This window comes from Lycium ferocissimum, chromosome 12 (genome assembly GCF_029784015.1).
Source record: "Lycium ferocissimum isolate CSIRO_LF1 chromosome 12, AGI_CSIRO_Lferr_CH_V1, whole genome shotgun sequence".
Taxonomy (NCBI): Eukaryota; Viridiplantae; Streptophyta; class Magnoliopsida; order Solanales; family Solanaceae; genus Lycium; species Lycium ferocissimum.
The window spans coordinates 26727528-26743964 of record NC_081353.1 but is presented as its reverse complement, the minus strand read 5'-3'; the positions used below and the strand labels follow the sequence as shown (position 1 = coordinate 26743964).

Here is a 16437-nt window from a genome sequence, read left to right as displayed (position 1 = left end):
GACGACTACATTGTGGATGATATTGCGTTCAGTTGTATGAGAGAGATTCTTCAATTTATAGAGGTCCAAAAACTTTTTCTCCCAGAAAAAGACTAGCCAAATATGGAAAAGAATTATATTTTTCTTTCAAAAAAAGTTAAGCGATTATGGTTATACTTTGACTTTCCTTCTAGAGAAAGGTAAAATCAAATATGATAAGAAAATCAGGGCAAAATCCTAACAACATCGTCGTTATTTTTAATTATTTTTTTGGAGTTTTATGCAGAAATCGAGCGGTTTGATTTTCTTAATTTTTTGGAGAAATTTTTGAACAAATCGACTGGCTCCGTCAATTTTATGATAATTTTGGATAAATTTAAATGAAGAAAACGATACGCGCCGTCAGTTTTTTGGTGGAATTTTGAAGAAAGAAAATTGGCAAGCCGTGCATGCTTTGAAGCTACACCACTTGCCAAGTAGAAGAAAAGACATACATCAACTATACAACCAAAACTCCACAAACCCAAGGAAACTCCACATTTCTCCAACAAACTTTATGCAATATTAAGGGCCTGTTTGGAAAGCCACCCAGGTAATTGGAATTGGGTGTAATTATACGGTTTGTCCCGTTTGTTTGGACTCGCAATTACACGTTAGGTGGGAATTGAATGTAATTGAGAGGGTGTAATTACACTCTCCCTCAAAGTTGTGTGTGTGTGTGGGGGGGGGGGGGGTTGAGAACCGAGTGTAATTACACGGTTGTCTGTTTGTTGACCGTAATTACACGGTTACTTTGGGAATTTAGTTTTTTTGGGATGTAATTACATTCTTAATTCTTAAAGTTATTTTCGAGAGTTATTTTTGTAATTACAGGATTACTTTTTAATTTTTTTTTTTGTTTATTTAAATTTATTTTTTATTTCTATTATTTTAATTTCTTTTTTACTTTTACTTTTTAATTATTTTATTTTTTAAAATGTATTTTTATTTTTATATTATTTATTTTTCATTTCCTTTCTTCTCATTCCCAACCTTTACTTCTTGAGGTTCCATTTAATTGCTCGTATTTTTTTTATTTTATTCATTTAGCATAACCGTATTATTATTCTAATTTTTGAAACTACACCTCTTAATATTGGAAAGAATGAGTCATTAACAAACTTGGCATATAACGAGTGACGTTATTAAAGTAAAATTTCATTGTGAATGAGGCTATAGACTTATATTTTTTCCCTTTCTTTTGAATTATTTTACGTTGAAACTTATTTATATATTAGAATCTGACATAAGAGTGTTATGTTAAACTTTTTATTTTTTTTGAATTTTGAATTTAGGTTATATTTTCAATTTTAAGTTATTTGCTTTCACATTGCATATTGTTTATTTTTCACTTACATTTGATGGATTTTTTGTGTCAAACATTTGAATAATGTTATACCATTATATTTATAAATATTATTTTTTTGTCAAACATCCAATCCATGATGTTCTCACAAAAAAAAAAAATCTTCTTTTAAGTTTTATAATTAATTAAAATTAAATATTATTAATTTGAAAAATATATATATCAATTATTTTTTACAATATTAGTTAAAAATATATGATTATTAATTAATATATTTTCAAGAAAGAATGTGTTATTAAATAACTAATTTAATATCATTTATAATGGCAAGTATTTTTTAAATATTAATTTTAATTTTTTATAATGAAGTTTTGTTTTTAAATTAAACTAACTGTGTAATTACACTTGTGCAACCAAATAAAACGCTTGTAATTACGTTAAGACAAACAAACAGGTCGTTGTAATTACAATACTGTGTAATTACTACCCTAGTAATTATATCAATCCCAATTACCAGGTGGCTTACCAAACATGCCCTAAATGAAAACTAAACATTCACAAAATACAAGTTTAAACATCCACAAATTAAGGTAAAATGTCTATAAAGTTAATTAAAACATTCGACAATTCAATACTAGTTTATTCCACCTCATCAACTTCATCACTGAAGAACATCATGATGTTGACGGGTAGAACTATTACGTGGAGAACGAGGAGATGGGAATACTGCCAGGGCGCTAGAAAGCTTGATTATACAAATAATTTGGATAAATAGTAAAAACTTATCCACACCTGGTGTTTATATCAAACATTACTAGTTATCACGGTTAAGTGATAAATTAAGGTGAGAATATGCATCAATTAACTATGATTTAGTGATAACTATGTCTGCGAAGACATGTGTCATATATTTATTGGATTAGTGTAAACACTAGATACGAGTAAGTTTCTTACTATTTTATTGCTTGAAAAATAACCGGCCCAAAAGAATAAAAGATGGTCTTTATGTGATACGTTATTATTAATTGAGTTGTCAAATGTAAAAAATTGTCACCAATATTATTGATTTATCTCTTCTTCTTTTTTAAATAAGGATGGTGTTCGAGTCAACTTACGCACATATTATTTTATTAGGTACTTATTATTTTTTACCGGTATATATGTTTGAGTAATTATGTCCATGAACATTTAGACATGTGAGAACAAATCACCTACTAGTGGTACTTTCTTACCTATGTTGATAAGCAGGACTATCTTTTGTGTGGTTAGCAGAGCCTCAAGATTTATACAGAACTTACCATTTAACTAGCTGAAAATAGATGTTTGCCTTGACATCTCAGTTCACTAGTTTCATGCACAAGCAGTAAATTCCACTTTGGTTGGGGCCGACTACCATTATGCAAAATAAAGACCTTAAAAAAAATTAAAAAAAAATACTCCCTTCTGTTTCAAATTATTTGTCTTACTTTCCTTTTTAGTCCGTTTAAAAAAGAATATTTTTTTTCTTTTTTTAGCAACTCTTTAATTTCAACTTTCTACATAACATATTTAAGATCACAAGATTAAAAAGCATTTTGAATACATCTTTAATTTAAGACCATAAGATCCAAAAATCTTCTTTACATTCTTAAATCTCGTCTCAAATCAAAATCAGACAAACAAATTAAAATGGTGGAAGTACTAGAATTAGTGAGTAGATATTTTTAGAGTATTACTTTTCTTCATGATTTTGGATTTCGACATAAGACCTTTAATTTATTGGATTCCAGCATATGCAAAGGACCCGTTTGGACATGATTTCAAATCAGTGATTTGAAATTATGTTGATTTGAAGTTGAAATTTTATTAGGTCATGCAATTTAGATTTCTTGTTGCATTTTTTTTTTATCATAAACATGAAAATCCCACAATTTATGAAAACTATCAAAATTTCCCCAACTCTTATACAATCTTACCAAATGAGCAAATCGTAATTCATAAACAAGGTATTAGAGTACTTTTCATCACCTAACTCAAACGAGTGGTAAGGTCATAAATTTTATAAACCACATTAACAATTATTATCATGTTAGATCTATCAAAAACGTAAATGCTTATTTAAAAAATTTGTTTCAATGCCTAAAATGATTGCTATCACTATATACTACTACTAGCCCTAGGAGTACTTTTTATCAGCCAACTCAGTCGAGTTGTAAGATCCTAAATTACAAAAAAAAAAAAAAAAAAATTACAACTAAACAAACACTATAACATACTACTCCCTCCGTTTCAATTTTACGTAATATTTTTTCCTTTTTAATCAGTCTCAAAAGGAACATTTTTCTTTATTTAGTAACAATTCAACTTTAAATTTATTTTTTTACCCTTAATGAAATGATTTCTATCAATACAAATTTTAATAGTTTGTTTTAGATAACAAGTTTTAAAAATCCCCCTTTATTTAAAATTGTGAAATTTTATTTTGAGTGTGACATGCAAAGTTATACTTGTGTCAGACTCTTCATAGCCGACATATGGACGAGTGGACCCCACCTCTACCACTACTATCTCTCCCCTTTATTTCTTGCATATTATTTGTTTACATTTACATAACGGAAAAGACTCAAATATGCCATCGAACTATCGGAAAACCAACATTCAATAAAAATTTATGCCATCGCTGTTATCAAAATAGCTCATTCATGTCATTTTTCATTAATGCCGATTTTACAAGATTAAATATGACAATTGGCCTCTAATTAGAGGTCCACATCGTGTAATTAAACCAGCACAAATTAAACAAAAACCCGACCCATAAATTTGTGCTGGTTTAATTAAACGATTGGACCTCTAATTGGAGGCCAAGTGTCATATCTAGTACTGTAAAATCGGCGTTAATAAAAAATGGCATAGATGAGTCATTTTGGAACACCTCCCAACACCTTTTTCTGCATCAACTTTCTTAAACACATTATTTAGCCCAAAATTGGTGATTATTTTTCTATTTCAATGATTATTTTTCTATTTCACTAACACTTTTAAATCATTGGTTGTTCAGTTCTTGATGAGAATTTTAAAAATCAGAAGATTGTGGGTTGCCATTGTTATTTCTTATGAAGAAGAAAAGAAAATTTTGGAAAATTAATATGGAAAAAAAAGGATTTATGTGGAATGATTTTTAAGAGCTTATGAAGTGGGTGATGGACGAAACTAGATCTAAAGGATTTTTCACTTCTATTCTCCACTTAAATTCTAGTTTTAAATTATAACAGTATTTAACTACTTGTGAAAAAAAAATTAGGCCAAAAAAGTGTTTTTATTTCTTTGGAGTAATGGTAGAGGTGGGGCCTACTGGTCCAAATGTCCAGCTATAAAGGGTCGACTTGGAATTTGAGACTCAATATAAAATTTGTCTATCGTACTCGCTAAGCTTCAATAAACTTGCATACTCAATGGGCTTCAATAAACTTGGATACTCAATGGCCTGTTTTTTTTTTTTTTTTTTAAACACTTATTTTCTCATAAAATATTGGTCAAAAATCTCACTTTTTAAAAATAAATACTTATTAGAAAAATAAGTATTTTTGGAGAAAAAAAAATGGAGAAAATTTCGTTCTTTCTTTTTAGTGAGAGAAGCTCTGCCTTCTCTCTAAGATTCGCCACTCTCACTGTTCACTGGATCTCGCCTGTGGGGTGCACGCTAGGTGTCCTCTTCCGTGCACGACTACTGGCCATGGCTAAGAGGGGGAGGCCCAGGAAGGACAACTTCAACCAAGGAACCAAAGAGGTCGAAGCATTGGGGAAAAGTTAGGGATTAACCAGAGCACAACAACTGAAAATTTGGAGGAGGAATGGCCACCATTGTTGCAAAACAGTCAAGGTGCCAAGACCTCACTCAGTCGGGAACCAGCAGCTGGGGAAGCACCGGGGGGTAGTATAACACCTCCAGTGAATCCCCAAAATTTGGGTGGAGGAAACCCTAGAGCAATTACAACAGGAAAAGGGAGACAGAGTAACAAAATGCGAATACCGTGCAAGTGCAAGAACCGATCACGACATCAAGTGTCGTTGAATCGAGAAGGCAAATCTACACCAAAGTACATGGGCGAATGTCGCAGGGGAAAATAGATTTTTGCGGTAAAGAGGTATGAACCTAAAATATATAGCTCCTATAATTGAAGATGGGGTGAAAATTGCTCAACTAGATAAAGACGAGGTGAAGAAGGAGGCTGAGAAATGGAGGTTTGCACTGATTTTATATATTGTTGGAGACTCACCAACCTTTGGGACAATTGACAGATTCTTAGTATCCATTAAGAGGTACGATGTGAAACCTCGAGTCTATTACCATAACGAAGGATACTTCATCATCCAATTTGCTAATGAAGCAGACAGGGAAGCTATACATTTAATCGCCGCATACCATTAATAAGAAACCAATCATCACTAAAGAATGGGCTTCTGATTTTAACTTCAAAGACGAGATTCTCAAGACTATTCCACTATGGATTAAGTTGCCCAATCTACCACTGGATTGTTGGGGAGCTGAGTCCCTAAGCAGGATCGGGAGCACTTTAGGAGTGCCTATCTATGCAGACGACTGTACATCCAGTACCTATGCCAGAATTCTTGTGGAGATGGATATAACTCAGGATCTGCCTAATTATGTCAAAGTGCAGGACCCTAAAGGAAACCAGTTTATGCAGCCAGTAGCATATGACTGGAAGCCTAGGTACTGCAATGTATGCTTGATGATAGGCCACACTTGCCCAGAGAAGGAGAATAAACCGACCAAAGTTACTAAGCCTACTCAACAACCAGCAATGAAACAAAAATATCAACCCTTAGTCCAGCAACCAGAGAAACAAAATATTGAGAAGGTGATTAAGAAATCCAAACAATAACCCAGGACTGAGGCAACAGGAAGTACTGGGGTCACACAGAAACAACCAGATAATCCTAATCAAGTGCATCACCCTAGTTCTATCCAAGAGGAGGTAAGACCAGAAGAAGGATGGCAAATAGTAAGAGGGAAATCTGCACAGAAAGCGTCTATGCAACCATGTGAGAGAACTGGAAACATAGCAATGGTGCAGTGGCCAATTGGACAATACCATCCTAATCTTATAAAGAACATAGGAGGAGGGGACAGTAGCAAGGGAAGAGGAAGTAGTACGCCACCAAACCCTTTACTTTCAAAATGATTGTAGCTTGGAATGTAAGGGGTCTGAATAAAGTGTATAAACAAAAGGAGATGAAGGTTTTTTTACATGAGAATAAGGTGACCCTCATTGCTATTATGGAACATAGGGTCAAAGAAAAAAATGCTGAAAAAGTTATAAATAAGATAGCACCAGGATGGTTATGGTGTGCTAATTATGTGTATAGTGCTAAAGGAAGGTTATAGATCTTTGTGGAACCCAAGGTTTGTGACATTTAAAGTACTGAACATGCACTTTCAGTTCATTCATGGAGAGGTCATCATTCATTCCTCCAACCTGGAGTTCTATATGACCGCAAATGGGCTTTATACAATCGACGGAGAAGAGGTTCTATGGCAGGGGCTTAGAGATATCGGTAGCCAAATGCATTTTAAAACGGATAACGCTAGGTGACTTTAATCTTGTCGACGGAGAAAGACAGTATCCCCACAGACGAATGTACATGGAGACTTGTGATTTCTCTGACTGCTTAACTGATACTGACTTAACTGAGATTAGAACTATAGGTGGGGATTACACATGGACTAATGGGCATATATTTAGTAGGATTGACAGGGCCTTTGGGAATGGTCAGTGGATCATGAACCTACCTCAAGTAGAAGTTGTACTATTTAATCCACATTTTTCCGACCACTGCCCTTTGAGCTTCAAGATGAATTGCCAACCATTTGCTGGGAAAAAACCATTCAGGTTTTTTAATCATTTGGTAAGCCACCCTCAGTTCATGGAGATAATTGAATTTTGCTGGGCAAGTGAAGTTACTGGAACACCAATGGAGAAAGTATGGAGGAAGCTGCACATGATTAAACAGAAGCTCAAGAAACTGCAAATTAAGGAATTCTCTGGAGTTGATACAAGAATTAAGGAACTTAGAACGCAACTACAAGCCACCCAACAACTAATGAGATCGCACGATTATCCTAGTACCCTATTTGATAGTGAAAAGCAGTTGAAAAATCAACTTGAAAAATGGGTAGGAATAGAAGAAAGTGTGCTCAAACAAAAGTCTAGTATTCAATGGTCGAAACTTGGTGATGCAAATACTCCTTATTTCTTTGCAAGTATGAAGAATAGGCACTCAATTAATATGATCAGAAGTCTCCAGAATAATAATGGGGACATGCTACATACAGAAGAGGATATACAGCAGGAAATGACCAAATTCTATAAATCATTATTAGGTTCAGCAGCTAGTCAACTTCCGGCTATTAGACCAGAGGTGATGAGGAATGGAGTAACACTGGATAGGCAACAACAATTACTTTTAATCCACCAAGCATTAAAGAAGAGATATACTCGGCATTAATGAGTATTGATGATCGAAAGCTCCGGAGGAGATGGCCTCGAAGTATTCTATAAGAAATCCGGCCTATTGGGGTAAAGTCACAGACGCTTTACTCAGGTTCTTTAATACTGGTGATTTGTACTACCCTGTTAATTCTACCTTAGTAACTCTAGTCCCTAAAGTCCAACACCCATCATCTGTAAAGCAATTCAGACCCATATCATGTTGTAATGTCCTATATAAGATCATATCTAAAGTAATCATGAAGAGGATGCAAAGTGTTATGCATAGCCTAGTTGATACTGGACAATCAGCATTTGTGCCAGGAAGGGTGATCACTGATAACATTGTCCTTAGCCACGAACTTGTAAAAGGATATGGAAGGAAAAACATTTCTCCTAGATGCATGTTGAAGGTGGATATGCAAAAAGCATATAACTCCATTGAGTGGATTTTCTTAGAGCAAGTAATGCAAGGCCTGGGATTCCCGGTTATGTTTGTCAGGTGGATCATGTTATGTTTACATATCGTATCTTACCGCATCGTGATTAATGGCACCCTACTAACCTTTTCCAAGCCAAGAGAGGGTTAAGACAGGGTGACCCTATCTCCCCCTTTCTATTTGTTCTAGCTATGGAATACCTCAACCGACTACTGAGAAAGTTGCAAAATGAACCTGACTTTAACTTCCATCCCAAATGCGAAAAACTTAACCTCATACATTGGGGTTTGCGGATGACCTTTTGATGTTTTGCGAGAGGGGATATCTCGGTCACCAAATGCTATATAAATATTTCACGAGTTCTCTACCTTTTCGGCTCAAGGCCAACTGGACAAAAGTTCAATCTTTTTTGGGGGTGTGGATCGGTGTGATCAAGCAGATTCTTAATGTCTTAGGGTTTACAAAGGAGAACTCCCAATAAGATATTTGGGTGTGCCCTTAAGTTCAAAAAAAGAATATCTTATGACTCAATGCAAGCCTCCGCTGGACAAAATGTTGGGAGAATTACAATATGGACTCACAAGTTTCTATCTTATGCGGGTCGAATGCAACTTATTAAGAGTGTGCTCTTTTCATACAAACATTTTGGGCATAAATATTCCTACTTCCAAGAAGATTACACAAATGATAGAGACTATATGCGAGAAGATTCTTAAGGACTGGGAACCGAAGTATCAAAAAGCTTTGATTGCTTGGAGCAAACTTTTGCCCCAAAACTCAGGAGGATTAAACTTACTAGACATTTTCACTTGGAATCGGCCGCTATATGCAAACTCTATGGAACTTATGCACTTAAGAAAGATAAGCTCTAGGTTTGGTGCACATCTACTATGTTAAAGGAAGGCCGTGGGAGAGAGAGGCAAAAGCGCCTCATGGGTGATAAGAATGATTTCGCAAGCAAAGGAGTGCCTCTTGGAGGCCGGATATGAGAGGATGACATTAGCCATATGAACTCATTCTCTACGTAAGTTGTACAAGCAGATCGAGGCTCCTTCCTAAGGTACTTGGAGAAGATTAGTATGTAATAACATAGGATCACCGAGATGGATATTCATATTGCGGTGGCTGCGTGCGAAAGGCTGTCACAAGAACTAGGCCGGTCAAAGTGGAGGTGATCGATGAAGCAGAGTGCCTGGTGTGGTGGACCGCCGAGACGGTGTGTCACTTATTCTTTGAGTGTGCACGAACAACAAGAATATGGCAACGTTTACCGAATTCAAGGGATAACTAGACAATCCATGGGGTGGCAACAAGAAGTGGCCCGGGCAATAACAAATTACAAAGGAAAGAATAAACAGAGATTTATAGGATGACGTCAAAATTGTACCACGTGTGGCATGAAAGGAATGCAAAGGTGTTCCAGCAATAACAAAGAACCGAGGATGCAATAGTGAAATTGATTATACAGAAGTTCATCTAAGAGGCAAGATCATTGTGGGCTTAGCGTATACTTAGCAAGACTAAATTTCTATACTTAAGTCGATGAAGTAGGATGAAGGTGACGATGTTCATAGTGTCGAAGTTTGAGGTTGTTTAAGCTCAAACTTGTTTTCCTTTGCATTGTAAAGATTACTTTGGTAGATAAATGAAATGAAGTTATTTGCCAAAAAAAAAAAAAAAACTATGCTCAAAAGCATTTTTGGGAGATATACACTAAGCACTTTTTAAAAGCAGTGTCAAACAATAATTCTTGCTCAAAAATGTTTTTTTAGGAAAATTATATTTGGCACAATCATTTTTGTCACAAGCTGGCACAAATGGGGATAAAAATTGTAGCTTCACATGGTTTTCAAGGGAATCTTGGCTCTTTATCATTTTATTATTATGTGCTATTACATCAATGCTCTTCCTGAAAAAAAAAATTGTAATTTTAGATTCTCTCTCACTTAGGCTAATCATAGTTTATGTTCCCAATAAATATTTTCAGATTTTTTAATGTGGAGTGCACTAATAGCCCTATTTTTTAATTATTTAAACAGTAGGTGTATTATGTATATATACGGTGTTTGGCCTAGAGTGTATTTTTTTTTTTTTTTGGTATCTGAAAGTGTTTTTATTTTTCCTGTAAATAGCGTATTATATATTGGCTATATACATAAGGTATTTGTCCTAGAGTGTATTTTTCTTCTTCTTTTTCTTTTTGTTTTGGTATCTGAAAGTGTTTTTATTTTTCCTGTAAATAGAGTATTATATATTGGCTACATACATACAGTATTTGGTTTTTATTGAATGTTATATATTGAAGAGTGGAATAATTTGAATGAATGATTAATTTCTGTTGCTTAATTTTGTTTTATTTTGTTCAATTTATTTAATTTTGTTTTATTTTTGTTCATGTTGTTTAATTTTGTACTCTATTATTTTTTGTTGAACTCCATATTGCTATTTCTTGTGAATGCAGTGTCAAATCATTATTTATTAACATAACGGATCAACTCACTTTTAGTGTCGAATTAACTATGAACAAAAATTAGTTATAACCTTATTAAAAATGAACTCACAATTACCGATCAGTAATGTAATACAACGAGGAGAATCGTTACCGATCATAGCGTAAACAAGTTCGTAACGTAAAAAACCCAAACCAAACATGAATATCATGGAATGCTGCCAATTTGATTGTGAGAATGCAACAAACCAATATTTTGCATTGAATTTCCTATTAAATATTGAAAAGTCCTTTATTTTGCCATTTTGCTCTATTAAAAAATGCGGCTAACTAAATTTCCATTTCAAGAAATGTTGAATGTTGTTGCAGCGAAATCGGTCAAGGTCCACATTTAGAACCCTTAGGTCCCGAGTTCGTGTCTAGGTGCGCGCATTTAGTCTACAATTTTATTTTATTTTTCATTTTTTCTTCCACTTATATGATCACCAAACTTAAATAAATCAAGTACCAATGTACTTTAATTCTTTTGAACACTAAAATTCACTTAGTTTGCTATTTGACTGAGAAAACACTAAGACTTTGAACGAAATATCATATCACATACTCATTTGTTTGAAGATAGCACGTTAACGTATCTAATACTTTGAATGCAGTGTCAACTAATTTATTTCTTAACATAATGAATCAAGTCATTTTTGGTGTTGAAGCAACTATGAACTAAAATGAGTTATAATCTTATTATAAAAGAGTTCACAATTACTGATCGGTATTGTAAAACAACGTCGAGAATCGTTAACGATCATAGTGCACACAAGTTCGTAACGTAAAAAATCCAAACAAAGCATGAATATCATGCGTTGATGCCAATTTAATTATGAGAGTGCAACAGACCTAGAGTTTTGTTATTTGATTGAGAAAACACTAAGACTTAGAACGAAATGTCATATCACATACTCATTTGTTTGAAGATAACACGTTAACATATCTAATACTTGAATGCAGTGTCAACTCATTATTCCTTAACATAATGAATCAAGTCACTTTTGGTGTTGAAGCAACTATGAACTATCATGAGTTATAACCTTATTATAAATGAGCTCACAATTACCGATCGGTAATGTAAAACAACGACGAGAATCATTAACGATGCTTTTGGTGTTGAAGCAACTATGAACTATAATGAGTTATAACCTTATTATAAATGAGCTCACAATTATAGATCGGTAATGTAAAACAACGATGAGAATCGTTAACGATCATAGTGCACACAAGTTCGTAATGTAAAAAACCCAAACAAAGCATGAATATCATGAATTGCTGCCAATGTGATTATGAGAGTGCAACAAACCTATATTTTGCATTGAATTTCCTATTAAATATTGAAAGTCATTTATTTTACCATTTTGCTCTATTAAAAAAGACAGCTAAATAAATATCCGTTCCAAGAAATGACGAATGCTATTGCAGCAAAATTGGTCAAGGTCCACGTTTAGAAGTCTTAGATCCCTAGTTCAAGTCTAGTTGCGCGCATATAGCGAAAAACAGTTTTTTTCATTTTTCTTTCACTTTGATATTGGGCAGCATTGCTCCTCTGCTGAATATTTGAGTTGTGGTTGTTTGGGCCCAAATTCTTTTAATAGCCCAATGCATCTTTATGTTTACAACAAATAGCCACAAAATAAAATTTGTCCACTAAACTATAATAATTCAATTTATACCATATAAATATGTGATAAAAATACAAAAAGCCCCATTTCATTATTTTTTCATAACGTAATTCTTTGGATATATCGAAAAAATTGGTAAAATAAATGACTTTTCAATATTTAATAGGAAATTCAATGCAAAACATTAGTTCGTTTCAATCAAAGTCAACCATAACCAATCTAATCGACGATGAACATCGAATTACTTAGCACTTATTAAAGTTATACTTCTCGTAAGAATATATTTATTAGGGATTTTTTCTATTTTATTATTAATTATGCTATGCAAAATCTAAATTTAAATTGTAGTTTTTTCTTGTCAAAACTAATGGGGTTACTCACTCTGTCAATTTTTACTTGTTAGTATGTATTAACTTGACACGCCTATTAAGAAGTCAAAAATTGAATGCAAAAGAAGTGACAGCTACTAAATGAAATCACAATTGCTGTACTTTATATTTATAACATCATTTAAAAGTGGTATTAGAGCTTATTTTATGTAAAATTTAGCTCTAATACCACTTTTATTTGTATTTTACTTACGTATTTTAGCAAATTTAAAAGTTTTATTGCTTCCGTCTAATATAAAAAAGACATATGTAAACTTATAAATTCAAATATATATATTTATAAAGCAAAAATTTATAAAATTAGTTTTGTGATTTAGAAAAGTCAACTAAAAGAGAGAGAATTGTCGTTTGAAGGCTTAAGTCATAGACAGAGAAGGAGAATGGTTGAATGAATTAAGTAGAGTGGTTGAATAGTTATATAAATTAAATAGATGAGGTGATGAATTAAAGAGAGTGGTTGGATGGTTGTATTATCACCTACATAAATCTCTATAGTCTTCCATTTTATTCCATCACATAGTCACAGACGAATTCACTCTATCACAAACGAATTCAACCCATAGTCTCTCAAAGAAAATGCCAACCATCCAAGATTACACTATTGCTTGATTTGAGAAAACATTGACCAAATCCTATATAGAAAACGATGATTTCGTAAGTCTTTATTTCTTAGTTTTGTTTTCTATTGTTTTGTTATTGCTTCTAATATTACCTGTTTGTACAGATTCTTCCAACTATGGATGTTCTTCCATAAGTCGACAAAGAAGCCGTTGTTTTATACGACAATGGTGCTTCCTTCATGAATTAAAAGATCGGCCGAAAGGCGCGCCTTGACAACGGATGGGAAGAGTTTGTTGATGCAAAAGGCCTAAGGGAAGGGATTGAGTTGCATTTTCAAGTTTGTGATCTTGAGGATCGCCTCCACTTCATTGTTACTAAAGTGGAGAAGATGGAGATCATAGATATTGATAAGGTCGTCTCTTTCTATTTATGAAAAATGATATTTGGTTTGGTTTGTTTTGTTTTTGTTTACTTAGTGAAGTATGATTTTGATTTGTGTTAGTATCCAAATTTTAGTACTTTATACTTTGCCCACAATATTGAACCAAAAAAATACACACAACAATGTCAAATGCAGTGCATTTTAACCAATATATATTCATTCGATTCATAAAAGTGTGGCCATATACAATTACACAAAACCACAAAATTTGGCCAACTTTGTGAGATTAACCTATACCATAATGTACTACCTAAAACAATCAAATATACTACTTAAAATAGTAAAATGCAGTGCAATTTAACCTACTAGAATTACTAAAACTAAACTTCATCAAGTACAATTTGAAATTGGAACCAAATTGCAAACAACAACGCTAGACCAAACACCAACATCTTTCTAGTTCTTCTTGCACGAGCCTTTTCTTCCTCAAAAGCTTTAACCCTCTTCTACAACCCATAAATGGCTTTATTTGCTTGCTCGGGATGCCTTAGTTCGTACCAATTGAAGTAACTACATCCACCTCTAGCCTTTAAAGAATAAAAAGAAGAAGCTTTTTGAATCAATTACGAGGAAGAATTAAGTAATGAAATAACCCATAAGTAGTATACGTTTACCTCATCAATTGGACATGAAAAAAAATCTCCTTCCGGGATTATTTGGACTCCATGAAATTTTCAATTCGCAAATACGCCCACATCGGCAAAACTCGATTCTTGAAGTGTTAGCCATTGTTGAAGCAAGATTAAAAGTAAATAAGAGAGATAAAGTAGAAAAAATTAGTGAAAAAATAATTAATTTGAATAATTTTGGAGCAATAATAGTTTTGGTGTAATTAGGGTTCAATATAATGAATTGGAGAAGAAGAAGATATATATAAAATGGGTGGAGCAAATATTACCGTTGGAGGGGTCCATTTGACCGTTAGTTTTAGTCCAGGTTAGCATTTTTAATGAGCTCACGCGTCCATAAATCGTGAAGTCCACGCGTTGTGCCAAGCTGGCCCGACGTGTCCAAGTGGTACATTAAAAGATGTCTTAAAGGGTTCATATGGTACAACCCTCAGTTGAGTGGTCTAAATGGAATTTATGGACAAGTTTGAGGGTCTGTCTATGACTTAATCCAAATTTAAATTGTAGGCTTTTCTTGCCAAAACTAATGAGTTACTCATTCTGTCAATTTTCACTTGTTAGTATACATTAACTTGACACGCCTATTAAGAAGTCAAAAATTGAATGCAAAAGAAGTGATAACTACTAGGGGGATAGAATTAAAAGAGACTTTTGAGTTATCTATTTGAGGATTTAGGACACAAGTTTTAAAATTGGTAAAAAGGGACTCTATTATAATTAGGTTTTAATGGGGTTATGCTCATTTAAAAAAGAATATTTTTATAGACCCCAAAGTTTTGCCATTTACAAACATGCCCAACATATAAAAGGGTTTTTTGGCCAAAAGGGCAACAAAAAATTTCCATTTAGTTAGCTCATTTCAACAGGAGAACCAACCCTCCCCACATTCATCTTCATCTTCTTCCACATCTTTTTTTTTTCAGTCTCAACACATTCCAGCCTTCCAAACGCCTTGCTCTCTTCAAACTAGGGTTAGATTTATCTTCATTGAATAAAAATAAAATCTGCATTTGCCTTCTTCTTCATCACTAAACCAAAGATTTTTTAATTTGTGTTACTTCTCTGTTCTTGATAATAATTTGTTAATACATTGTTTGGGAATTTGCTTCAAAGGGATAAACAAGTTCATCTCGTTGATTTAAGGTAATAATTTAATGTTCTTCATCGTTTTCTAAATTAAACACTGCTTTCTTCTAGATTGTTAATAAACAACGTGTAGTTGTTTATAAACAACCGCACGTTGTTTATAAACAACGTTGGATGATGGTGTTTACTCAAATGACTGCATTGCATATGGTGTTTACATAAACATCATATATTTTTTGAAATCTCCATGTAGTGTTTACACTAAAAAAACTGCACATCCTAATGTATTTAAATATTCATATGTAGTTTAAACAACTGCATCGTATTTATGCTAAGAGATTGCACTGCACATGCAGGCTCCATGTAAATAAACAAACTTTGTTTAAACAACCACAAGTTGTTTACACTACGAACCTGTATATAAATTCTCTATGTATAAATATCGTACTGACTATAATATTGTCACAAATTCTAATATGTATCTATGTAATATCCACAGGTGTTGTGACAATCAATGGGGGACAAAATACTATTAGCAGTTGATCTACATGGTGAATGGATAGAGACCGATGAGCGTTATAGTTGGAAGTCGAAGGGTGGTCTTATCGTACCGATACTAGTGAGGAGGGATGTTACGCATGATGAGTTTGTTGATATTGTCATTACTAGGTGTAAGTTATCTTGTGCGCCGAAGGATCTCTCAATCACTTACATGCTCATTATTGTTGCAACGGGAAAAAACACATTTTTCTGAAATAACGGATGATGATGATTTGTTCACTTATTTAGCTGATGTTGACAAAGATGGTCATTATTGGCCCATTCTAAGGGTAAATATGGTTGAAATTGGGCCGATTGAAGTTCCAGAATCTAGAGAAGCAACTGAGCGTTCCCCGAACTTGCTAGCAATACAAAGAGTGCAAGCAATAAGCTGGAATTTTTTCTCGGATTTGATTACAATA

At 33.5% G+C, this 16437-nt stretch overlaps 1 protein-coding gene across 1 annotated transcript; it reads left to right on the top strand.

The window, feature by feature from the left end:
- Nucleotides 1–6823: 6823 nt before the first annotated feature.
- On the top strand, nucleotides 6824–7831 carry LOC132039156 (uncharacterized). The gene has a single exon (XM_059429699.1). The coding sequence runs from the start codon at nucleotides 6824–6826 to the stop codon at nucleotides 7829–7831; it is 1008 nt and encodes a 335-aa protein (XP_059285682.1).
- Nucleotides 7832–16437: the final 8606 nt, after the last annotated feature.

What these genes read in the sequence shown, in the direction of transcription:
- LOC132039156 (XM_059429699.1), top strand. Translation starts at nt 6,824, where the DNA reads ATGGGCTTTATACAATCGACGGAGAAGAGGTTCTATGGCAGGGGCTTA.